At 38.3% G+C, this 24,753-nt stretch overlaps 1 protein-coding gene across 4 annotated transcripts in view; it reads right to left on the reverse strand.

The window, feature by feature from the left end:
* Positions 1-768: 768 nt before the first annotated feature.
* DZIP1 (DAZ interacting zinc finger protein 1) overlaps positions 769-24,753 on the reverse strand; it is a 41,773-nt gene continuing 17,788 nt past the window's right edge. For 3 of the 4 annotated variants that reach the window (XM_075089700.1, XM_075089683.1, XM_075089692.1), the window contains 11 exons: positions 24,598-24,738; positions 22,136-22,184; positions 20,779-20,835; positions 10,304-10,449; positions 9,779-9,974; positions 9,286-9,415; positions 9,044-9,094; positions 8,015-8,217; positions 7,505-7,635; positions 2,706-2,877; positions 769-1,915 (listed from right to left, as the gene is read on the reverse strand). In XM_075089700.1, coding sequence (XP_074945801.1) covers positions 1,833-1,915; positions 2,706-2,877; positions 7,505-7,635; positions 8,015-8,217; positions 9,044-9,094; positions 9,286-9,415; positions 9,779-9,974; positions 10,304-10,449; positions 20,779-20,835; positions 22,136-22,184; positions 24,598-24,738 — 1,359 coding nt within the window. In that variant the 3' untranslated portion in view covers positions 769-1,832. Of the gene's footprint in view, positions 1,916-2,705; positions 2,878-2,910; positions 3,862-7,504; positions 7,636-8,014; positions 8,218-9,043; positions 9,095-9,285; positions 9,416-9,778; positions 9,975-10,303; positions 10,450-20,778; positions 20,836-22,135; positions 22,185-24,597; positions 24,739-24,753 lie in introns of those variants that run through there. The other variant, XM_075089711.1, reaches the window with a different exon arrangement.

Raw genomic sequence — 24,753 nt, forward strand, 5'->3', positions numbered from 1 at the left:
AGGAAATGGCCTCAAGCTGCATCAGGGGAGGTTTAGATTGGATATTAGGAAAAATTTCTGTACTGAAAGCGATCAGGCATTGGAAGAGGCTGCCCAGAGTGGTGGAGTGACCATCCCTGGAGATGTTCAGAAAACACGTAGATGTCGCGCATGGTTTAGGAGACATGGTGGTGTTGGGTTGATGGTTGGACTTAATGATCCTAGAGGTCTTTTCCAACCTTAATGATTCTATGATTATAAGTGGAAGTAAATATGGGAATTGGGGATGCAGGAGCAGGAACTAAGAAGAGTCAGGGCCAGTTGTTACAAAAACAGTCACTAGAGAGGGTCTTGCATGGCCTAAGAAGAATGCACGCGTGATCGTGACCATTCGCGTGCGTGGCAGAGAGAGGAAATGCTGAGGCTGCAGCCTTTGGGGAGTTTTGTGGTGGGCAAGACAATGCTTGGAGACAGTTCCTACACTCTGCAGTTGCTTTGCGCTGCTGGGCTCCTGCCCTGCCTCAGCGCTCAGCCCTGCCAGTGACAAGTCACTTCCAGGGGGTTGTTTTTGTTCCCTCCCGCTGGGCGGGGTGCCGGGACACCTTGGGCTCCAGCATGGCTCTGAGCCACCAGGTTACGAAAGGGAAGAAAAAACCCTAGGCAACACCAGCTGGCCTGCTCTGCCACTGACATTCCTCAAGGGCTGGCCAAATAAAAGCAGGCAGTTCTTAACAGCACTTTTTAGATAACCCTGAATTAGTTACAACAGTTCAAAAATTCAGCTAGTACTTTTAATTTTTTTTTTTAGGGGGGTGCATGTCCATAGAAGTGCAATGGCTTTTGAGGGAATATTTGTACAATGATTCAATAAATGAGATTATGAATCACCAGAGAATGCTTTCTAGACTTGGGACCCTGAAATCAGACACAAACTCAGGTCTGTCTTGAGGTTCGAACTGATAAACTGAGGTGTAAATATAAAAAATGAATAGTCCTATTTACTAATGGCACAGTATGATAAAAAAGGTTTTGTATCTGACAGCATCTAAACCACATCAGAACTGCAAAGCCATTCAAGGCTCTTTTTAGTTTACCTTATTTCTGTATTTCATTTAAGTCAAAACACTGTTGTGGTTTTCTTAAGAAGGCAGCCAATATGGACAAAACAGAAATACGAAAGTAGTTGCGCAATGGCAGGCCAGTACTTTCCTCACCCTAGCTTGACGTTTTAGTTCCTTTTCCAATTTTTGTGCTTTTATATTAACTAAGGCTCAACTGTAATAGAAAAAAAAAAAGCGTAACTTCCCAAAACAAGGGCATTTAATAATAACTAGCTTTATAGCTGAGGCCTTTTTTTCCCTTTTCGTTTGGTGTTTATTGTAAACCATGTTAGAAACGTAACATTTTAATGTATGGAAATATTTTATTTAAAATGTTCACAATTTGATATAAAAGTTTATGATAAAATATAAGAAAATGTACATTTAAAAATTTTATGAAGTAATACTCTGGAGTAAATTCTGTTTGTTGGTTAACAGGCTTTCTTGCAAGACCAGTTCCAATCTTTAATGTAAACATTAGAGGCAAAATCTTTACCTCAGTGAAATGAAAGAGACTTTCACCATTGAGTTCACGAGAAAGAAGCATTAACTCTCAATTTCCATGGCCAGTAACATGTATATGAATATTCTTGTTTCAAATTCAGGACTGAAAGACGCCAGAGCTCTGTAAACAGTATTCCTTGTTAATGCATGACCAATATGAGAAACGAATAGGAAACACCTGATGTTTCCAACTACGTTTTCAACCCCACCAGAACCTGAAGGCAGTGCCTCCCACCAGGAGCTCAGCGATTATATATCTGAAGAATCACTCCAATCTGTTACAGTGACTAAGCTGCTTTTTAACGTGCTTGTATTATCAGCTTCATGAAGGCCTGTTAACATAATAAAAAAATTAACCATCATTAATAATATCTTGGAGATATTTTTACTCTGTATTTATCTATGAAATAAAAATCACACGCTATGTGAGCAAACACCTGTGGACTTCAGGAAGTCCAGAATTTCAACAGGTGAGGAAACTACAAGTGTTGATAATCTGAAGGTTTGTTTCTGTCACAGAATACAATGCACAGTACAAGCAGTCAGTGTCAACATTACTTTCCCTTTAAAAATAACCTGAAGTGTCTTTATGTAACTGACACAAATTTAACCTTTAAGTATATTGAAGTGTTAGGGCTCAAAACTAGTCATTCAGTTCTATGTAAGACTGAGGCTATTACTCTACTAGTAGCTCAAATCTTTATCTTAGCCTGTCAGGTCACTTAGGTATCTTGAACAAACCTGGAATGTGATTATTATTCTCAAGACAAAGTAAGAAAATTTTCCTCCTCCCTTAAATGTGGGAAAGGAGTAAAAAAAAAAATCCTGGATGATTCATTTTTAAGATGAGGTTGAAGCCTGATCGTACTATAGGTTTTAAAATCTCAAATTTAAGTTTCTTGGCATCTCTGTGTATTTACGTGTGTGTGTGTGTTGTTTACATGTATGTATCAAATATCATATATGGTAGTTGTATGACATAAAACAAAGCAGCTTTTCTTACTTGTTCCTTTCTTATAAAAGACCATATATTAAATTACAGTCTGTAATAAGTATTCTTAATTTCTCCTGTAGGTGTGTTAGGCACTTAAGGCTTGTAATGTAGAAGTATTAATATGTTACCTTCCTCCTTTGCTACACTTGTCTTCGGAAGACCCCATGCGTGTACCACAGACGATGCAGCATTTGACTCATTTTTCTGAGCTGCCAATGCCTTCTGGCCTCTATCATCTTTCATTAATAAAAAGTCTTCTACTGATGATATATCCCAATCGTCTTCATCAACTTCTGTGAACTAACAGGGAGAAAAAATCACATGCATTTTTCCTCTGTCCATCCAAGTTGTACTGAGATCTTCCATCAACTCAACAATGTGAAACTGCTAAAGAAGAATGCGCTGGCACATGGCCTTTATGACATTTATCACCACGGTTTTAAAATCCACATAATTCAATTTCCTAAATTATATTCATTCACTATTATAGTTCTGAAAGTGTTTAATTTAACTAATGTATTTAAGAGAAAATTAAATAATGGAAGTCAAAAAAACTCCCATGGTGCTCAAAGTCAAAATATGTATTCCTCTTCAGACTTACTGTCAGCAGTCAGCATGTACAAGTATATTTTTAATTAAGTGGTGGATTTGCATAATGAGTTCACAAAGTGAGAGTCAAGTCAAACAGGTGAACCTGAAGGGAACGAGTCCGTGGTCTTTCTTATCTCATCAGCCTGAGAACTAAATATCTTCAGTCAGCTTTTGAAAGAAAAGCTATGGCGTTTCCCTATTTGTCAACCAGATGTGGTTCGATGGAATCGAACCAGCCATTATTAGAGAGTTTAACTGTGGAAAGTGAAAGATGGTTTTTCACACAGCTAAAACCTTATTTCACTAGAGTCTCTCAATATTACAGTAAGATATAGAAGGTGCTTCTATTGCACAGAAGATTCAGATGCTCTTAGGAAACAATGTAAGGTATGTACATACTAGAGAAAAATCAACAAATATGAACGTGTCGTGTGTCTCGAAAGAAGGGAAGAGACTGCAGTAATGCTCTATCTTGCAACATAATTCAATTTTAACATTGCAAACTGTTTTTCAAAAACTGACTGACACTGCTCGGTGTGCTGTATTATTAACATACCAGCATTCGACGTTTTGCTGTTTTCAATTATCTGCATTTGGAGGGCGGGGTAATGGGAAAGTCAGAGTCACATATACTGAAAAACACTAGAGGAAGAGTTTCCTCAAACATTCACTAAGTCCCAACTGATTTTACAACTACAAAATACAGAGAAAAATGTCAACGACAAAGAGAATTCAGTTTTGATCAAGTGGAAATGCACAGCACGAATCGAAACTGCTAAGCAGTGTTATTCATTTAAAGACTTACACCAAAGAAATACCGTAATCCAATGTCTGGTATAGGTGAACTTGGGTAATACAGCTACAGGTCAGCACAAAATTCATTTTCCCTAAAATGTTTCCGACATAACTTCTGTAAAACATGACCTTTGTATAACATATGACAATGGGATGCCTTACGAAGGTTTTATGGTATTGTGGGTTTTTGAGAACAACTATTAGCAGCTCTAAGTATTTAAGATATTAGTATTTAAGCTGATAAAAAAATCTGGAGTTTCAGAAAAACAATCATTCCAATGGCAACTTGTGCTTATGTCTTTGGGCACCTTTGAAAATCCCACCTAAAATTTAAAAGAATTAACTTGAACATTTACTTGCCTACATTTAAACATAAAAATATGGACATGAATATATGCTCATTCATACATAATTAGCAAGAATACAAGATGGCATGTTGTTCTGTAAAAATTCCAGAAACAAAGTAGCAACATCTGCCCTAAACTCATTGCAAACTCATCACGTCCATACAGCGACACGCCTCTATTAATACATCAGGGACACACGTATTCTATATTAATTATAGCAAAAATATTTTTCATGGAATTATGGAAAGGTTTGGGTTGGAAGGAACCTTTAGAGACCATCTAGTCCAATCTCCCTGCCATGGGCAGGGACTTTTTTCATTAGATCAGGTTGCTCAAAGCCCCATCCAGCCTGACATTGAATGCTTCAGTGATGCAGCATCCACAACTTCTCTGGGCAACATGCTCCAGTGCCTCACCACCCTCACCATAAAAAGATTTCCTCCTTATATCCAAGCTAAACCTACTCTCAGTTTAAAAGCTTTGCTCCTTGTCCTGTCACTAAAGGCCTTGGTAAAAAGTCATTCTCCATCATTCTCCGTCTTTCTTATAAGCTCCCTTTATATTTTGAAAGGGCATAGTCAGGTCCCACCAGAGCCTTTTCTTCTCCAGGCTGAAAAACCCCAAATCTCTCAGCCTCTCTTAATCCGAGAGGTGCTCCAGCCCTCTGACCATTTCTGTGGCCCTTCTCTGGACCTGCTCCAACAGGTCCATGTCTTTCCTGTGCTGAGGACCCCAGAGCTGGATGCAGGACTCCAGGTGGGGTCTCACCAGAGCAGAGGGTCAGAATCACCTGCCTCGACCTGCTGGCCACGCTTCTTGTGATGCAGCCCAGGATACGGTTGGCTTTCTGGGCTGCAAGCGCACGTTGCCAGCTGATGTCCAGCTTTTCATCTACCAGTACCCCCAAATCCTTTTCTACAGGGCTGCTCTCAATCCCTTCATCCCCCAGACTGTATTAATATAGGGGGTTGCCATGACCCAGGTGCAGGACCTTGCACTTGGCCTTGTTGAACCTCATGAGATTCATATGGGCCCGCTTCTCAAGCTTGTCCAGGTCCCTCTGGATGGCATCCTGTCCCTCAGGCATGTCAACTGCACCGCTCAGCTTGGTGTCATCTGCAAACTTGCTGAGGTTGCACTTGATCCCACTATGTCATTAATCAAGATGTTGAACAGTACTGGTCCCAATACAGACCCTGGGGGGACACCACTCATTCCTGGTTTCCCCTTGAATACTGAGCCACTGAGTGTGACTCCATGGATGCAGCTATCCAGCCAGTTCCTTATCCATCTAACAGTCCATCCATCAAACCCACATCTCCAATTTAGAGGTAAGGATGTTGTGAGGGACAGTACTAAATGCCTTACAGAGTCCAGGCAGACGACATCCATAGCTCTTCCCTTGTCCACTGATGCAGTCACTTCATCGTTGAAGGCCACCAGATTAGTGAGGCATGATTGCCCTTGGTGAAGCCATGTTTGCAATCTCTAATCACCTCCCTGTCTTCCATATGTTTTGACATATTTTCCAGGAGGATCTGTTCTACGATCTTACTGGGCACAGAGGTGAAGCTGATGGGTCGGTAGTTCCCAGGGTCCTCCCTTCTACCCTTTTGAAAAATGGGTTTGGTGTTTCCCTTTTTTTCTGTCAGGGACTTTGCTGGACTGCCATGACTTTTCAAATATGATGGAGAGTGGCTTGGCAACTACATCAGCCAGTTTCCTTAAGACCCTGGGCAGCATCTCATCAGGACCCTCTGGTGGTCTCAAACCTGACCTTCTCCCACAACAGGGGAAGATCATTTCCCCAGTCCCTGCCTTAAAGTTCAGGGACTTAAGAGATGTGGGAAGAGACATTACCAGTGAAACTAAGGCATCTTTAAAACTTTGGGTTTTTTAAGGCTTATTTTGCCACAGCTTTTTGCTCTTGAAGCTAAAATTCCTTAACACAGGGGCCAACCATCTACAGATCTTTACAAAATGTAACATTCCCTAAATTTAACTGTGAACATTTTACAGTTTTGTATCATCTGACATTGCAGAGAATTTGAAAGTAGCATCTGGACAGAAAATTACACTATAATAGTCACGTCTGAGTTGATAATTTTGAGTCTGCTGTGATTTGCAACTCCCACAGAGTCAATGAAGGAGTTAGGTGTCACCAGTGGCAATTAAAAGCATACAGGCTAAGTGTGATTACCCTATCATTACAGCTGAATTTGATTAAGACAATCACCCCTTTCTGGAAACTGAAATAGAAGTGTCACTGTTTCTGGGAGGAGTGGTAAGTGTCAGGTTTAACTGTTAGTCAGGAAGCCCTAAGGTATTAGTTTAATTATGGATAACAAGACTTTCAGCAATTATTATTTGTTTATTTTGTGAAAAAATATTTTCTTGAATGCTAGAACTAGTATCTGGCTGTCTACTTCCATCTAGTAATAACTACTAAAACTGAAATAAATGGCACTACCTGCGGTTGACTTCTGATTCGGAGTAACTTTTGTTCTTTCTAAAAAATTTTTCAGGCAAAGATCAATTTGCATCAAAATGGCTTACCAATTATAAAACTCTAAACTGAGGGGACGATTGGGACCTTAGGAGCCTGAGGCGTAAGAACTTATTTGTGTTAGTATTCTGACTATGAACACATGCCATACTCAATGGACAGACATCAGTGATATATCCGATGTAGTCTGAAAATATGACTGTAAAATAGATGCAGCAGAACAAAGACCATGGTCAGAAACTGAATTTGTCCCCTCATTAAAATGTGTTTAAAAGTTCCATAGCAGATAAAGCTCTAGAAGTAAAAATATTTTAAAATACTAGATAAGCAAATTCATTTTCTCCTCCATCAAAACAAGATACTAGGAAAGCAAGTAAAAAAGGGCGCTCTCTGTGCTGCTAGAATAGGAGGTAAAAATTATACCAATTGCGCCCCAAACTTCAGCCTAGCGGCAGTGGTCCAGAACAGTCATGGTATAAACTAATAAGCAGTGTGGATGAAGTGCTCACTAGCTCTTTCCTATATGCCAGTGCAGATGTACCCAAAAAGACTACTTAGCTGTAATTCCAAAACTGTCTTTGAGAATTAAGTTGTTCACTGCATCAAAATGGCTTCAGCATGAAAAAGTAATACATACGTATGTAGTTCAATTACTTAATGGAATAATAATGGCTATTAAAAGTGATACCTTCAGTTCTTGCACCTCTTCTTTCTTAATAAATGCCTGCGCAACATTAATCCCTCCAGCTGGTTTGTTCTTATTTCCATGGTTAGAGAGACTTTTTCCAACTTGTTCGGTAAGTTTTTGAATAACTGCTCCTAAAGTTCATAAAAAATTACACTGACAGTTTCCATGCACAAGTAAGGGGCTTTACTGTAAACCCTGTAGAAATCTTCCACAAAGTAAAAATAAGTAATAGGCTGAGAAAAACTGCTTTAGACAGAAGTCTCTCTGAGGCACAGAATTTCTCTTTTTCTGCATTTATATAAAACAGTATGATACACATCTAATTTGAACTGACGTCTCTAAGTACTATATTAACATTTTAGCAAAAACATGAAGTGCACACAAATATACATACACTCAAGACTAGACCGTCAGCCTTCATTATGTTTTCTAACACAGAAATATTATCAAGAAATGCAAAATCATGCACAGCTGTTGCAACATGCATATACAAAAGTTGTTAAAAAAAACCTTTTGAAGTTTTTGCAGGTGTTCTGGTTTCTTCAGTTTCACTTTCCTCTGTCCCATCCATATTGCTTTTGCCAGAAGCCTTCTGAAAAGCACTGACTTTGCTGCTCGATGGTTTTGACTGCTTTTGTGATAATTCTGGTGCTATATAAGGCTGCTTAATATCATCTTCATCACCTTCTTCCTCTGAACTGAATGGTGGAGTTCTGTGCAAAAACACATACAACCCGAGGACTTAATGGATTTCAGTGACTGCATTGATATATACAGATTTAAGTTTCCTTATATTTTCCTTTCCAGTAACATGTGCATTTTTCTTATGTGGAAAAAAAACAGGTCTCCCATAAATTCTAACTATCCATAAAACTATTTAAAAGAAATCATGCTGCTAAGTAAACTCACAAAGTTATCACAAAATTATCTCTATGATTATTTCCATCTATGCAACTGTCTTTACAAAACAACGGACCAACATAACAAGCCTTGCCAAGTGAACAAAGACAGGCTTTCATGGATCAGCAGGGAGAGAAAAATTCAGGGTCAAGGTATCTGCACCACAGGAAGTCTGTTCTGATATTCTGTTAGATGAAAATTATTCAGGAATTTTTCAGTGCAGGAAATTACAGTGATGTGCCTCATGTGAGTGGGACCTGGAATACTGTGTTAAATTTTGGTCATAGTAAGAAAATATCAATAAAAGGAAAAAATAAGGTCACCAAAGTCTTTAAATGCTTTTAAGTGTCTCAGAAAAAGCATCTGAGAACTAAACTAAAGAAAGTGATACTACTCAACTTTATTGAATGTCCCTCCCTGGTTCACAATAAAGAATACATCTGCTGAAAGGAGAACACGCTGTCTTTCAGGGATTGTATTAACAGACTCAAGTGGAGTAATACTTTAAAACAAAATATGAAATATGCGATCCAGAAAGTATTTATAATTTCAGCTTATTAATAGCTTTTGCGTGTCAAGCACGTGAATATTCAGTCACCAAAAATGTTTTCTTCAAAAATACAAGGGAACAAAACATACGTGATACTAGATGTCTTTCTGGAAACTCCATTTCCGAAAAGTTTCCTGGATCTAAAAATAACAAGACAAGTTATTTCAAGACTGACAGTCAACTAAGTAAGCATAAAGTTTATATAGAAATAATGTGAATTCTTTGCTCAATTCTTAAAATATTAGCAGGAAGTGTTCACATCAGTCACAAAACCCCAAACCGGTAGGCTTGTTACCTGAGTTATGCGTACTATGAGAATAGCATCTCTTACTTTGGTGTAGATGTATTCTCAGTGATGGCTGTTCTCTGTTCAGCTGGGCGGACAGCTGTTGAAGACCGTTTCACTGGTTTTCGTGGTGTCGCAGATGAGGCAATTCCCAATTGACTGAACTTCTGTTTATCTACAAGAGACGTTATCTATCTCATAATTAGAAGCAATGTTTGGTATCTTTTATATTTAATTTCTAAATTAATTTCTCTGCTGCAGATTAGGTTTTCAACAAAGAAGAAAAAAAAGTCTTTTTTTTTTTTTCAGAGCAGTTCAGAATTACCATGTGTCCTGCCAATATAGGAGCTAAGATTTCTGCAGTTAAACACAATGTCAAGAACCCTTTAAAGGAAGCTGTTTAGTTGGCCATAACTATATAGAATATTTATATGAAAAATTATGAAAGCAGCTATAAAGAAATGTTGCTAAATAAAACCTTAAATAGCAGTTATAAAGTGGAAGAGAATAAAAAAAAAAACAACAAAAGCATTTTAACCTTCTGAAGGAAGCTGAGGACAGGAAACAGGTCTATTGCAAGATGATGATTTCTCTTCAACCCTAAAGCTAACTTGGCGTTCAAGATGCTCTCGAATTCGCTGAATGTCAGGCTCTTGCTTCTGCTTGCATTCTCTGGCAGATTGAATAGCACGCAAAATTTTATTTAAGCGCTCATTTGGGATACCACGAACACCCTAAGGAAACAAATTGCATTGTAAACACAGGGGCTATTATTTCTGGGATTTCTATCCTACAATCACATACACTCTTTTGAACTTCAAATATCACAAAGGTTGTAGAAAAATCACAAAAGTTGCTAACAGTGCTCACAGGTGTAGCCATACGCTCCACGGCTGTAATTTGATGGACATCCTCTCAGGTTAATGAATTACACTTACTTCTAACATGTGGAAATTTAGTCTTGGATTTTATAGGTTGAGGGTTGTGGTACAGGAGTGAGAGCGAATAGCAAAGAAGTGGGACAAAGTTTACCCCTCTTTAGAATAACTCAAAATAATCTTACTGCTTTAATTCCCAAGGATTCCAGCTTCTCCTCCAGGGCTTGCTCCAAAACAACTCGTAATTCTTTAGTTAAAGAAGGATCAGTCTTCAGAGCATTTATTAAATAGTGGTTACTTCTACCTGTTCTATGATCACCTTTCTCTATTTCTGAAATAAGAATGGAAAAACGCATTTAAGAGACACTTGAAAAATCCACAGTACACAAGACAAAAACTGTGCTGAGGCATGCATTTTTTAGAAACACCATAGACATACACATGCACTTTTTGTCTACATGGAGTTGTATTCTTTTTAAAATCTTGGGCTAGCTTACAAAAGCCTACACCTCAGCACTTTGTACTCACCATCACAAGTATCTTTTATTTTTCTTGTTACAGAATCACTGTAAAGATATATGCCTGAATATCTAGCAACAAAGATCTTTACTTTTAGAACTGTACCTGGAAACTTCTGGTAAAGAAAGAACACCTGCAGATAATTAAGTTCTCTAAAAGTGGCACTTCAAATCAAAGCTGAACTCTAGCAGGAGTTAGAACAGGAATATGACAAACTTGTTACCAAGAAAAGCTTCAAACAACGTAAAGTTCTCTGATAAAAAACACCTACTGAACCAAGTACACCAAACCTTTGGAAAGTTGTAACACTTTCAGAAGTCTTGGTAAAGACAAAACCTTAGTCTGAGGCAGACCATTTCACAGAAAACAGATGATGGATAATACTTATCTTCAGAACTCTTTCAAGGACAAAGTTCACCGTTGTGTTTTCTTCTATGCGGGTCTATGACATCATACATACTTAAAAGCAAAGAAGTTTCTAACTCTTTCCTTTGCTTTAAGTGTCAGTAATGACATGAACTCTTATGCAAGAAAAAAAGAATCATCTAGACAGGTTCTTCCCTCTAAATTAAAGGTTGACATTTAAGTTAGGCCAAAGTATTACAGGGTCATACAGGGGAGTAAAAAAGTGAAACATACCCACTTGGAGCCTGCCTATAAAGTGCGTCTGGCAACATGAAGTTTTTACTGTATGCCACTTACACCAAGTGAACCAATAATCAGTGGGACCATGGTAGCTGCTTCTGCTGGCAGTGGTCAGCAAAGCTGGCAAAGCATACATAGAGGGGTATACAGCATCCCAGGAAAGCATGCTGTAAATAACACTCGCAACTTTGACCCCAAAAGAAAAGGTAAATCTTGGGCAGGAGTTTATCTCTTTCCAGTATGCCTTATGGGGCAGCAGAGTCATTTGCCTGCCCACAGACAAGGACATAAATGAAGGAATAATTCCATATTGTGACTTTCAAATGTTTTCTTTCAAAACAAACGTGCCACTTTTCTTATTTTTAAACAATGACTGCTTAAAAAGCAGTTCCACTTACTTTTCATTTCTCTTTAAGGGAAAGATAAGCACCCTGAAAAAGCCTCAAGATACACAAATAATATTTAGGTTGTTTTGAGGCAGTGGCTTCCGATGGATCTGGGAAAGAACTATAGAGTTCTTTCTGGGAAAGAACAAAAAGAGTCCAGCTACCATACCAGAGCCGTGTTGAAGAGGACAGACCCTGACCAAAATCTTAACTGGCTTTCGGAACTGTGTGGACAACTCAGTCACTGAGAGGTGGGATTAAAAGTGATTTGGCTGGAAAGCTGAGTCCTAGAAGAGGCAAACTACTGGTCGGTGCAGAAACACAGGGCTATCAGACTATGCCCAGTCAGGAAAAGGTGCACTATGCGTTATGAAATCTTCCCACAAAGCCAGACATGAGGCATTTTAAAGCGGAAGGCTCCAAGGAGCCTTCTGAAAATCCTGTCCCTTTCAGATGTTAATCCTTACAATAAAGTAGATCCATCTAAAATAGTTTTAAAATTCATAATTACTATATACTAATATGGGTAACAAGACTATCCACCATTATCCTAATTAATGACAATATTAATTCTTGCTAATTAACTCAAGCCAAATCCTCTTTGCTGGAGCCAATTATTTAAGGAACTGGTTTCTTATTCTTTTTTTTTTTTTTTTTTTTTTTTTAAAAAACCCTAAATACTAAATTTGACAACTTTGGAGGCAAGGGACCTCAAGTCTGGTCGACTGTCTCAGCTCCTACATAATCCTATGAAATAATCTCCCAAGTCGAGAATTTTCACACTCTCCCTTACAAACAGCTGTCATTGAAAACAAAAAAATCTTGGTCTATCTTTCCAGACTGCATTCTTTCTTTCTCTCTTTTGTACTGCAGGCCATGCCTCTAGGCACAGTAGAAGAATCAAAGACAATCCATCAAGAGAGAAGACGGCAAGCAAGAGAAATAGCAGAAAGAACGGCAAAAATGCGAGGAGTCTTTATTTCAGATTGTTCAGAGTCACTGGATTTTCCCTGGGGAAACCTCTCACGTGCTGAAGTAATCAAATGACAATTTTCATTCCTTCAAAATTTAAACTTATTGGCTATAAGGTTCAAGACTGATTTTGGTTTTTGCACACAGTACAGATTATTATGCTAGTCAGCTATTTGGTGTTTTCCTCTAAAGTACTGTTAGCCTTCTTTGGGAGAAGAATGCCATGCAGGAGGAACCAATGCTTTCTCTTTTGTCACTGTAAATGTGGTCTTCTCCATGTTCTCCTCAGATGAAGCAGAAGAACAGCTGCCAACACAGGACTACGTAATTTCATTCAGAATTGCACAATCCTGGCTGGAGCTGTGGCTGCTTAGAGGTAGGTGGAACTTAGATTACTTGCATCTTTGGTGCATCTATGAAAGCAGGGAGCTTCATCCTCCACCACCAACCTCCTCCTTCTATCTGAACTCTTTATCCTCTTACGCAGAGTTTGAAAAAGAAGTGAGCATACACTGCAATTACGTCAGCACCAAAAACCTCCTAGGAAGGGGTATTCCCCATCAAACATTTTTGTTCTGCTTAGCTCAGGTGCCTTTAGACATACGGAATATGCTTCCTTTAAAGAGTTAGCCAGCTTTCCATAAAAACATTGCAACTTGGGTAAGGAAATCATAATATTTACAAGCACTGGCAGCAAACAGGAGACTGACACAAACAAGGAATGCTCCCACCCAGATCACATAAGCATACTCAAATACAATGAAAAAAAACCTTTAGGTTTCAAATAATATTTACATTTTTATTTTCAAAAAACACATGCCACTACATTTTGAGCTGAATCAACCATTACCTTTTTCCTCTTCTGAAAGCTCCTCTATGGGCTCCAGCACATGCACCAAGGGTGCCTGCTCTAATAACGAGGAAGAACAGGAACACCAGACAAACAGGACAGAAGAAGATCAAGGTCCAGAGTGGGAAAGTTAGGCAAAACAACACACTGATGTCAATTTTCCTGATCGCTAACAACGTGCTTAATGATCACAAACCCAATGCAACGTGACTCTTCACTACCTTGCTGGTACATTTTTGTAGAGGAGACCCCAATACAACTGTCACTTCAGGAGCGATTCAGTTGCCCAGACATAGGTGTCTAGTGTCATCTCAAATATATCAGAGTTTTAAGCCACTGGCACAGAGCTGGCTGATACGTTACACAACTAGAAAAAACTGTACCCTTCTGGAATGGCACCCAGAGGCCAGATGGGATGTTTTTAGGCATCTACAATGACAAGGCCACCTAGGATTAAGTAAATGAATACTGTCATTCATTTCTCATAAGAATTGTTTTAATTTTATTTTAAAATAATGTTTATGTGCAATTTGATACTAAAAGTTTACAAAAGGCAAGTGAAATGGACGTAGAAATCCTCAAAAGTATATGGAAAAAATGTTACCTCATTATTCCAGAGAATTATGAAATACTGAGTCCATACATGCAAGACAGAAATTTTTATATATATATAATTTCCAAGAAAAACGATTTTTAAATTGTCAATCACTCCAATATAGTGAGATTCAGTATTATAAAGTGCTTTAAAGAAATCTTGAAATGTCCTCTGCTGAAAACAGCTTCCTAAACAAATTGAAATTAACATTCTATAGGCTGTCAGGAAGCCAGAGTACAGTTTATTTACATCTTTATAGCCTTCAGAGGTAAGAGATGCATGAAAATGCTTATATGTAGACTAATAAAAATTCAGGTTTTTACAATGTTAATATTCACCTTCCATAAATAAATTTATTTCAATGAAAACTAGAATTTTATTCTACAGTTTATGATAAGAACAGATAAATGTGCAAACTATGCTTTCAGCATTCAACTACTGGCACTGTAGGAGAAAACAATTTATTGGCCAATATTTTCGGCCAACATATATTTGCCCCAGCCTTCACAAGAAACCTTTGGCACTGTAAGTGGTTGTAACACTGTATGGGTAGAAGGGAAGGAAGTGACATTACAGTAAAGATGCCTGCTCTTCAGCACTTCTCGTGCAATTAGGTACAAACATGGATGCACTGTGATGGGTAATCACAATGAAATGAGCACTTGGAGCCAACCGACACTGTCACATCTCCATTATTCCCTATGTGAAGGGGACTAAAACTGGTGTTGTAAATGCTTGGGTATGGCTGCTGCTCTCTCCATGCTCTCCATACTTGCGGTTCTATTCAGCCTCTCACCTGCTTTTCCAAGCAGGTTACAAGACTTAAGATTTGCTCCCATGTAAGTTGCACTAAATAAGAAGTTCTAAAAAAAACGCTTCTTACATCATCACAGGTTGCTAACAAGATGCAAATGTCAATATATTTTATGGAAATACTGAAAAGCAAAACTCTCAGAGACCAACTGACAAATAGGCTTCTGGTCTTTCAGTCTCTAAGGCTGTAAAATTTAGCAGTGGCCAGAGCATTCCCAGGCACTGGAAGATGATCCTTCTCACTACTGAACTCCTAAGGCTGTTCCTGGCACACTGTTGCCCTGCACCAGCTAACATCCCCCAAAACAATGTTCAGGCACAGTTTGGAATCATTCCCAAAAGCCTACAGCAAGCCTGTTTTGGAGGACAGAGCCGGAAGCACAGGTGAGCGATGAGCTAGGAGATTTAATTCAGCTGCACAGGCATTGGGCCTCCGAGTTTCTTGGCTGGACCTACTACAGTTAGCCAGTTGCTGTGTAATTGGATTGAATCTATACTTGTTTTTCCTGTACTTTACTCAAATACAATCTGCTTAAAGGAGCTGACTCATCTCTGCACAAGTCCTATTCAAGTAACTTAATTTAACAGGAAAAGCCCAGTCCCCAGAACTCAGACCTGAAAACAGTCTGCTGATCTGGCATAAAGGTACATGCTTCTCTTCCTCAGTGTACTAGAAACAGAGAAGGTAAGATCAGTAAAATAATATTGCAAGAGCAAAACCAAAATGTATTACTTGCTATATATAATATTCTCATTCACTGCATGATGACAGAGATTGAATGCTAGAACGTGGGGGAGGTGCAACACCTGGAAACCCCAACTTCTCCAATGTAAATGGGCCTTTTCTTTTTCTTTCCTGTATGCTTATTCTAAGAGATATTCATTATACAACACATTGGAATCCAGTGTAAGAAGAAGCAGCTTGGTTCACCACTTCTCTGCTTTATAGACAAGCGTTGGTATCACCCCCATATGAAGCCCTGTCCTTACATTTACCAGAGATGTGCTGCTTCTAGCTGTCTGACTCAACTCTTACCTCAGTGCACATCCTTGAAATCAGCAGCATCTAAATGTTAGCAAGCTTATTTTCAGCAATCATTTAAGACTGACTACCCAGCTAAAGCCCAAATCTGTACAAAGCAGTCTTTGCTAACTAAAACAAGCCTGCTGATGCAGACTGAAATGTTAACTACTCTGAATTAATATAACCTTCTCTAGTTCATCAGGCCTTTTTGCCCCAAATCTCACCAAGCCACAATCCCATGTTAGCCTTAAACAAGTAATCACCACAACTTCTAACTTAAGCAGAGCCAGTTACCTTCCTGTCAATTATCAGCCCTAAATCTAGTTCAGCTGACCCTAGTAGTTACCGCTCTACATCAGCATCTTCAACATCAGACCTTGCTGGCCAGGATCTTCCTCTTAGCTTTCATCCTAGCCTGAGTGTTGAACCTAGACAGACTGTAATCTTCCCTTTTGGACTCACACCTTTTGGAGTTATTAGGACCAATTACTTGCTCCTAGTTACTCCTCTGGTCCGCATTCCAGATGAACACCCAAACTGTGCCCTTGCCTTAGTGGAATTGGATCCCAGTAGGCTGATGCAAGGCAGGAGGCATGTTGTGCTCCAGCAGATCACCTGCTTTGGAATACTAGAGTACTGGGAGAACTGGAGATTACATCAGTCTTGCAGTTGAGATGCAACCTCAGTTATATTTTGTTCATTGACACAACTGGCTCTCATCTCCACCCCTTTCTTGGCTATGAAATAAATTTCAACTTCATACTTAAACCTATTCAGTTAGGCTCTGCTGCTGCTACCTTGCTTAACTGATCCTCTTAACTATAACTCTCATTTGCCCTTCGATATCTGCCTAAGCCTAACCCAGGCTCAGTGATGCCTGTAAAACCTTGGCTCAGAAATAGCCAGATGTCTCTGGGTGATACCAGCCCTTTGCAGATCCTGCCATAGATCACCTTTTGCTGGCACAAACCACCTTAACTCCAAACCTAATTCATTTGGTCCTCCCCAACAATCCCACACCTGACCCTAACCAAACAGTACCATTGATAAATCCCGCACCTAGCCCAGTGGCAAATCCTGGACACATCCTCACTGTATGTCATCAACCAACCTCAGTCCAAAACCCAATCCTAGCTTTATCCTGGTAAGAACCATTCCTGTCAGCCTCAGGCTTGAATCTAGCTAAATTGCTGCTACCAACACCAGTCTTAATGAAAGCTACTCGTATATATTATCTCACTGGCCTGAACTCAGCCATATAAATACTAGCCATCACTAAGGCCAGCAACCTTAAGATGACCTCCACAATGACATGTGTGTCATCCCACATCTTCCAGAATATCTTTTCTGCCAGCTAATACATGTGGAGAGATAGATGAGATGTATCAGAAGTAGAGGTTGCTTTCATTTCTTCAGTGGATAATTATACTACTGAAAAATTATGTGTCTGGCAGACTGTGACAAATCATTAAGCATCAGTTTTAGATTATATTTGAAGACAATTTCTATGCAGGTGCAATAGGAAAATATATCTAACAATAATTCAGGCTGTGTATATTTCAAGCATACCATATATTATTTGTCTGTTCTTATCCACTAGTTTTAAAAAAACCCGGTATTCTGACAGTACTACTGGAAAAGTAGTCTTCTGGCAAATATTTAAAGGAGAAAGCCTGTCTATTTACTCTGAAGTATGAAATGGTAAAGTACTTTTAGCCTGAACAGAAGTGTTACAATTATCTGTAGCGGAGGATCACCTAAAGTAAGTACTTTGCACTTGCAATATGAAAATCAATGATGAAACATAAAATTTGTTTGCTCTAAGTTGCTGCACTTCTTAAAGATGTAAGGAATGTAAGCCATGGCTATAGTAATTATTTACTCCTTTAATTTATACTCAAATTTCACATCCAAAGAGCTGCCAGACTTAATCTGTGGTACCTGTGATTTTGACCATCATCTTTGAATCGATGCACTTCATATATTTTTCTCCTAGCTAATCAATGGGAAGCCATATACTGCACATAAGCAGCATAAATATTATTTTTAAACCAATACTCTTAAATATGATAAATTTTTGACACTTACCTGAGGCCTCTAAGTTAGGAGCCTAGTCATCTCAGACTCCTCCTACAGTCAACGAAGAGACATAGGCAACTTCAAAGAGCCATTCAGATCTTAGTTCAGCTGAACCAAACTCTGAAGGTGGCCCTTTTCTCTGTTAATTGTCCAGGAAGACTACTTTGACTAAGTTTTCCTCAGATGCTTCAGTTATGTCCCTAATAGTGGGGCCTTAGTCCACAACATGTTTGAAGACTGAGTCATAGGTTTTAATGGACCATCTAATTAATAGCTTTGCTTTTTAACTACTGTCTTCAATTCCACCTACTATTATTGACCTAACGAAGACTAAATATTGAACAAGTATCAGCATTTCAAGAGTAATATAGGAGCCATAGTTTGATTTTAAAATATGATTTTAAAAAATCATAATTAATCCATTGCCTTTCTGTAAGACTTAAGTAAGCTTTGAAGATAGGACTTAAGTTCTATCTGCACAAAACCCTACGGCTAGCTCAGAAACTGAGAGAAGAATGGTCAGCCAGGATGGCATTTAAGGCAGGCTATTAGCTCTCCCGAGAAATCAGGAACATGAACACAAAAGCACCAAGCTAACACAGTTATTCCACTACTTTACACCTAAGATATTTCATTTGTAATTTGGGTATCTTTTTATAGTACGTATTTAAGATGTGCAGAACCAATCTTAGGATGCAAAAGCTTCCAAGCAACTCTGAAAAGTGTACTTGTGTTCACATAAGAGAGCCTTTTCCAGAATTCATTTTCTTTCAAACAGAAAAAAAGAAAGAAAAGGAAGATATTCCATACGCAGGCAATCATTTGGTAGGAAAACTATAGCTCTTGTGATTTCAAAGATGCTCTGTGCTAAATAAATTTGTGTACAGAAGTTACCAGCAAGCATTTTCATTTTCATAATGGCATAAGATGCAGCCATGATGTCTTAATTCAGCATGTAAGTCAATCCCTTGAAGAGCCATCAAAATTTTGGGAAAGACACTATAATTTCTGCTAACCTTTAAATCCAGAAATTAGGGAAAGTTTACAAAAAATCCAGAAGGGAAGAAAGGGGACAGACAGAGAGACCTGCAGAGATAAATAAAATAATCATCAGCAAAGGAATCTGAAGGAAACACCTTCTTTGAGGTTTCATAATAAACTGATAGTGACCCTTTTGCATATCAATGGCAGGAACAGCCTTTTCTATCTTGAGAAGTTTCATAAGGTGTCACAAACTGCGTATTTCGAGCATCAAGAAAGCAGGAAAGATCTGAATGAGCTGATATAAATTGTCAGAATATAAAAAATACTATTGTTCACAGAACTGTTTTCCTCCTCAGTCCAAATGAAAGTAAATGCACTAAGAAAGCCATGCTTGACAAGCTTGGTGTGTAAGCCCTTATCAGCATTATTCTTCATAAAACTTGTTTCTTAAATTCAGGCCAATGGCTAAGCTACTTGCTGTGAGATCTCTTAGCTAGAACCAGCACTACTGTGTTGATGCAATGAAGCTGGTCTGAATGAAAACAAAAAATTGGACTATTTAAAATACTGTTATTCATAATCTGTATTTAATATATTATTACTTTTCTTCATACAACAACATTTCATCTACATAGTTTCACTTAAAAAGCTTCTACCAATGAACAGCTACCTTGCTTAGGTTAGTAAGAAATCCCTGTATTGTTAAAATAATTTTACCATATAATAAAAATGTCTTTTTCCTTAGTTTACTAATCATTGACACAAGTATTTTTGAAATCAACACTTTATATTCATCAGTTTTTCACTCCTCATCAAGTTATCTGAAGCTTCTATTGTACGCTGCTCCTTCTCCCCACATGCCTTTTCAGAACTTTTTTAATTTGTTGAAAAATAAAAATTCTGTACATTTTTCTTAGACAAATTCCATTTACTCTCCCCTTGACAGGTTTTAAAACTGAGAGAAATAACAACAATAATAATAATAAAAATAATTATTCAATTTCAGTTCCATAAATAATTTATAAAATGGTTTAAACATTTTACTCGCTCAAAGTTCATTCTTCCTACTACTTTCCTACTTGAAATGAAAGTAAAGAATTAGCTGACTGTAGATTATTGGTATGGAACAATACTCTCCATTACTTTGCATAATGAGAAAAAAGTGAAAAGTATTTTCACAAAGCACCAAACAATATAAATGGAGGTTCATCGCTTCCCCCCACTACTAAACAATATCACAAGGCCACAAGTTAAAATAACTAAATGATGATCTATTTGTAACTACAGATATACTCTAGAAGAACTATTCAGACCAGCTGTCTCTTGCAATTGTGTCTTCTGTATTTTTCCTCCTTCACATCTGAAGTCACACGAAAAACACAATATTTCAAGACTTGTAAAAAAAAACCTCCACATTTTTCTCTATATGAATTCCAGTTTACACACATACCTATCGAGTATTGCATCTACCAGAAAATAAGCATGTTTTCTAGAAGAAAACATCATTTTATTTCCTCAATTACTTTAATTTACCTTAAAGTGCTCCAAAACTGTACACCTACTAGGAAATATTCTCAAATTATTTTATTTAGGTTTCCATTTAATTCTTTTCAATAGTCTATCTTTGCAATTATTTCATAGGAATTCTCAATGCTGACATACGGCAAAGCAATTCAGATTACATTCTTTCACTATAGCTATTCTTACAGCTATGATTTGACAAGTAACACATTTGGGAAGTCATAAGTGTTAGATTTGAAAGTACTGGATCTGGACCTACCAAAAAGACTTACCATGCATCACTGGTACACTTGGTTTACATTCTTCAAGGTGCTCTACAGCAGTGTTCACTAAAATAGCATAAAAGTAAAAAATAATGTAAATGTATTATAGTAAATAGTAACAGACTTATACAGATCCACAAATGTTGCAACAGTTAATCATATTTATAAATAATGCAATTTCTGGCACATTATTGTAGACAAATGGTTTACATAGTAAACATTGGTCCTTCACAACGTAAAATACATCTCTAGATACGCTTAACGTTTTTAATACTTCTAGAACCAGGAAAAGAAACTAGTAATTAAATTGTCAGTGAACTGGAATGTGAACCTGCACTGGTCAGATCACCTCTTTGGTCATGTCTGTATGTTGTCTTTGTGTCTCAGGGAAGAAGCCTTGGCCCAAAGCTGTTTAGTCAAGTCTAGCCTGACTGACACTTGTATTCCCCAAAGAGGATCTGCTGCATCCGCACTTCATATCAATTAGTGCAAACCCTATGTATAGCCTTGGAGTGAGTTATCACTTCAGTTCTACATTTCGCAGATCAGCTTGGGGCTTAGGAGCAAGTTCACTTGTGTGCCACGGTCTGTGCTTCAGTGTGGCTGAATATGACCAGCTCCAGCTGAAAAGCCACACAGCCGTACTATTACTGTGCTCCCCTCAGACTAACCTACTCCCTGCTGTTAGATTCAGTTGAAGCCAATGTCGTGCTAATAAAGCAAGATGGTTTCTAAACTGGGATTAGAATTAATCCAGCTGTCATCATCTATTGCAGGAAACTTACTTCAAGTCACTGCAACTGCAGCATCCGCTATACGGGTGTTTGTGGTGCAGGAGTGCCTCCCAAAATGCTATTATCAGGTTTAGCTATTTGTAATGGACTTCAGATATTAAAGCATTGCACAGACAAAAATATCAGAGTCCTTAAAGTCTTTGAACATCTGTATCTTAACTGAAAAATTCATCAGTTTTGTCCACTCTTTCAGTATTTTCCCTTTTGTGAGTTCTGCAGCCTAAGGATAGTCAAGCATGAAAAAACAATTAAAATTCCACTTCATAAAGCAAAGCCAGAAGTTGTTTACATAACACAAAATACAATTGCTATATTTCACATCTCTTCACTACTCAGGCAATAAACTTTGTACATTAGAAGTCCTTACAGCTGCAAAACATGAGCTCTGAAAATCATGGCATGGAAACAGGTAGGCACTCTGTGAAACACAAATAGATTGCCGGTACTGATTTGATTTCAAGACTTAATTAGTAAAGTTGGCGTCTATATTTTTTAATGTATTATAGCATTTGTTTCAGCCAAGCTGCTGAAATCAGAAACAAGATCTGCTTTTTCTTACAGTTTGTACTTACCATCATATGGTTTAATGCTTGCAACTGATCTTGTGGACAATTCTTTTATCTAAAGGAGAAAAGACAGATACATGAATAGTTAAAAATGTAAATGATCAATATAGAGAAATGCACGTTTAGTACAAAATACCTAGTTTCAGTACTATTCCATACCAGAAAATATTATTTATGATTTGGGGAGGAAAATACTACTTTTGTGGAACTCTATTCTGCTGCCTAATGCATATTTCATTCATGCTTAATGAATGTTAAAGACTTACTTCCGTTTGTTGTCTTACGTGAACTCACGCTTTGTACACCCTGTTATTACAAGCTATAAAGTGAAATGAAAGTGGGCTTATGGGCCACATTAGCACTTACAGTTTCAATACTTTCTGCCTCAGCAATTCATGTTCAATATTGCAAGTCTAGCTCCACTCCAACAACACACTTAACTACACATTGATTTTAAATATATGAACAGTTCTCCTGGCTGCTCTACAGTTTTGTCTATTTGACACCTAAGACACGCACTGAACAAAACTGAGGGCGCAGAGGAAACAAGCTGGCCGTAATTCAATCTAAAGAAAACAGGAAACTTGTGAATCCCATATCATGACAACAATGTTCTGCACTCCAATTCCCAAAATGGAAGCTAAAACCTAACCATATAGACATACAGTGAATGTCAGCTGGAGCTGGCACAAGATATTGGACCCCAGTCCTCTTTTATTTACCCATTTGGATATAGCCAGTAGTGCCTCAATTCATTGTCCATTCAGTCTGGATTCTACAAAAGCGTTAACTATTTCTCAAGCCCTTCCAGTTTCCAGATACTGAGAATGCAGATCTTCACAACTGCATTTCACAAACACCAAACTCAGATCCCTCTATTTTATATCTGTGGTCATACTGTTTTGTTTTAAAAGGTCACTTATTAGAACTGATTTGTCTAGGATTAAGTCCTCTATTGCTCCAGCTATCAAATTCATTTAGGTGGATATTTAAAAGCTATTATTTGTCTTTCCAATTCTTTAAGCACTTAAGTATAGGTTTAACATTAATCTCAAGAAACACATGTAAAATCAGATGTTGATTTGTAAAGAACGCACCATCTAGTAGAGGAATAGGTTGTAAGGACAGCATAATCATACTGTAGTCTAAACTCCAGACCACCTAGACCTTCACCCACTAATCACCTCAAAAATCTAGTTATGTTTGAACAAAAGCACATTTTTAAGAAAACACAATTCATTTCCAAACAAATTAATAAAATCATAGAATATCTCAAGTTGGAAGGGACCTATAAGGATCATTGAGTCCAACTCCATGCTCCTCAGAGGACTACCTAAAACTAAACCATATGACCAAGAGCGCCATCCAGACGCTCCTTGAACTCTGACAGGCTTGGTGCCATGGCCTTGGGGAGCCTCTTCCAGCGACTGACCACCCTCTTGGTGAATAACCTTTTCCTAATGTTCAGTCTGAACTTCCACTGATGCAGCTTCATTCCATTTCCTTGTGTCCTATCACTGATCACCAGAGAGAGAGGAGATCAGCACTTTCCCTCCACTGCCCACCTTGAGGAAGCTGTAGCCTGCGATGAGGTTACCACTCAGCCTTCTCCAAGCAGAACAAACCAAGTGCCCTCAGCCGCTCCTTGAAAGTCTGGCCCTCGAAGCCTTTCACCATCTTGGTCGCCCTCCTCTGGACACACTCTAATAGTTTGATATCCTTTTATATTGGGGCGCCCAAAACTGCACACAGCACACGAGGTGGGGCTGCACCAGTGCAGCGCAGAGTGGGACAACCACTTCCCTCAACCAGCTAGCTGCGCTGTGCTGGATGCACCCCAGGACACGGCTGGCCCTTCTGGCTGCCAGGGCACACTGTCGGCTCGTATTCAACTTGCCATCAGCCCAAACCACCAAATCTCTTTCCGTGGGGCTGCTCTCCAGCCTCTCGTCCCCCAGTTTGTACATATAACCAGGATCACCCCATTCCAGGTGGAGAATCCGGCACTTGCTCTGTTAAATTTCATATGGTAGTACTTTAATTAGTTATTCTCACAGTGATAAATACGATACTTTATTTTTAGTGTGAGAAGTCATGTATTTTCAGATTTCAAACACTAGATTTCACCATGATTATTTTGCAGCGGATTAAATCCAGTTCACTAACAGAAATTTTTTATCTGTAGAGGTCTTTGGTGACTGTGACCTAGTTATCTTTTAACTTCGTGTTCAACTTATTCAAAACATTTGGTAAATTGTGTTTTAATTCCTGCTTTACACTCAGGTGTCTCTTTTCCAGACCTATTCTTCTTTATCAACATAATTTCCAAAGTATAACCAAAATACTACAGCAATACTACAAATACTACAAATTTGGAATATTAACTATACAGCCAGAGATATATCGAAGACCAAATGCTTATCTATGTCCTGTGTTCTCTGAAACATAGGGTGCTTCACAAAATAGACCTGCTTCTTCTGAGTAATAATCAGATCATTCTGTTCCTGAAGCCTCTGCCCCAATTCTTCTATCCTCCTCTTGTAAAAGGTATTATTTTTATTCAGGTCTTCTCTCACTGATGATTTAAGCTTCTCAATCTGTGACAGTAGCTAGAAAGCAATCAA

This window comes from Phalacrocorax aristotelis, chromosome 1, assembly GCF_949628215.1.
Source record: "Phalacrocorax aristotelis chromosome 1, bGulAri2.1, whole genome shotgun sequence".
Lineage (NCBI taxonomy): Eukaryota > Metazoa > Chordata > Aves > Suliformes > Phalacrocoracidae > Phalacrocorax > Phalacrocorax aristotelis.